The following is a 1,906-nucleotide window of genomic DNA, read 5'->3' on the forward strand; positions in this document are numbered from 1 at the left end:
GGCCGGAATTGGGGTGTGGATGAAATAAAGGGTTGGGACTCGGGCCCCAGATGGGACAGGGGCTGGGCCTGGAAAAGCAGTGGGGACATTGTAGTCTCCCTTTGAATTGGGCAGACATTGGAAATTCCATTGAACAAGAAAGGAGGAGACTGTAAAGTGTAAGACCTTTCAGTGACCCAGGCATTAGCCACCAGGGATTCGCTGTGCAGAGAGGGGAGGCCCCAGAAAAGCTGGCTATAATTCTTCTGAAAACTTTCCTGCAAGATCCTAGGATCTGAGAGCTTCTGAGGACTGGGCAGCTGTTTCGAGTTCTCGCCCATGTTCCAGAAGGGTTTTGGGGTTGTGGGGTCCTGCTCAGCATCCAATGATTTAACCAAATTCCCCAAAGAATTCAAGTGCTTTTCTGGGCTCATTTGTTTTGGAAATGATCCATCGTTTTCTTTTTCCTCCGAAATGTTGACTTGGGCTCTTTCTATGACTTGTATACCCATGACATTCTGGCCATCAGAGTTGAGTAAAAACGGGCTACCAGCTTCCATCTGACAGGTCTCTGGTGGGTGGCGGGAAAGATGATCTTGCTGGACTGATGAGTTGAAGACACACCAGGTTCTGGTAGTCTCCTGCCACCAGGAGAAGGCAGAAACTTGACTGTTTGAGCCGCCAAGGCCTGAGATAGCTGGGACAGAAGCCGTCAAATCCTTACACGGAGACAAGCTTTGAGGGACGGCGCCCAGTGGAAGTGCCACTGAGTCACAGTGAGATGGAATTATCAGAGTGGAGTCCCGCAGGGGAGGAGCAGGGAAAGCTTTCGGAGGAGACGGACTATCAGAGGTGTGTAGTGGGTGAGGGAAAAGTGCAGGTGGCTCAGGTGAGGGGCTTTCTGGGGGAAGGGAAGGTTCTGGTGCCTGGGAGGCACTTAGGGAGGAGACTGAGGTGGTCATTGGGCCTGGTGATGGGGTGGAGGCCAGATGCTTGGTTCGAGGATCTGGGGAAGCTAACGGGGAAAGCATGGGAGCAGTATCTTCCATAGGCTCATGAGAGGACCGGGAGTCTCCATCAGGTGCTCTTTTGCCCACCTCACCTGGGGGGTCTGGACCGGAGAGCTGACCAAAGTCACCTTTGTCAAGGAGCGGCCCCAGGAGGCTGCAGGAGACAGGAGGCACAAGCTGCAGCCAGGAGCAGGTGGGGCGGGGGGCAGAGTGGGAGCCCCTCCACCACCCCACATCCTGACTGCCCAATTCTCCTGCTACCCCTCGCCCCAAGGTTTTATTCCCATCCTCTGTCCCTGTGGTCTCCCCATCCCAGGTCAGCTCCAGGCTGCCTACGGCCCTGGGGTCACATCCCAGCCCTGGCAGGAAGGATGAAGGGAAGGGGAAGTGCCTCACCTCTGCAGTTGTGAAAACAGGTTCCAAAGCTCCTCCAGGCCTCTCAGGCGCGGTCTACAAGCTGGAAATCAGGAGACCGGGTTAGGGTGGTGCAGGAGGGGCCTGGGATCTCACAGGAGGATGAGTGCATGTTTCTTTAGGGAAGACCATGGGGAATTAGACCCTGGAACCCGCACATCTGTGTCCAGAGCCACATGGCCCCGAGGGTAATAGCAAGGCATGGCGGGCAGGGCTTTGTCATTCACAAAGGGCTTCCACACACGGACCCCCCCACCCCCACAGTCCTCACAACTGCCCTGTGGGGACAAAGGACTGGGGTGGTCTCAAAGAGGAATCAGCCTTAGCAGAGTTGAACAGCTGTTCCCAGGGGCCAGGAGGCCCCCTCACCCCCCTCCCATCCAGGCAGGCGTTGTTCTCCCCACTACACACACACTGCCCCCTGCTGGGTAAGGCCCAGTCCCTGGCCCACCAAGGCTTCATTCCGGCTCGGAATCTGAGAAGGACCCGGGGTTCTGATTTCC

At 56.3% G+C, this 1,906-nt stretch overlaps 1 protein-coding gene across 1 annotated transcript in view; it reads right to left on the reverse strand.

Annotated features, from left to right (window-relative positions):
• Positions 1-1,906, reverse strand: part of LOC105532787 (spermatogenesis-associated protein 31A1-like) — a 105,777-nt gene that overhangs the window by 7,884 nt on the left and 95,987 nt on the right. The window contains exons 2-3 of the mRNA XM_011971067.1: positions 1,386-1,446; positions 166-1,143 (exon numbers count right to left, since the gene is read on the reverse strand). Coding sequence (XP_011826457.1) covers positions 166-1,143; positions 1,386-1,446 — 1,039 coding nt within the window. The remainder of the gene's footprint in view (positions 1-165; positions 1,144-1,385; positions 1,447-1,906) is intronic.

The sequence above is a fragment of the Mandrillus leucophaeus genome, unplaced genomic scaffold (assembly GCF_000951045.1).
Source record: "Mandrillus leucophaeus isolate KB7577 unplaced genomic scaffold, Mleu.le_1.0 Scaffold984, whole genome shotgun sequence".
Lineage (NCBI taxonomy): Eukaryota > Metazoa > Chordata > Mammalia > Primates > Cercopithecidae > Mandrillus > Mandrillus leucophaeus.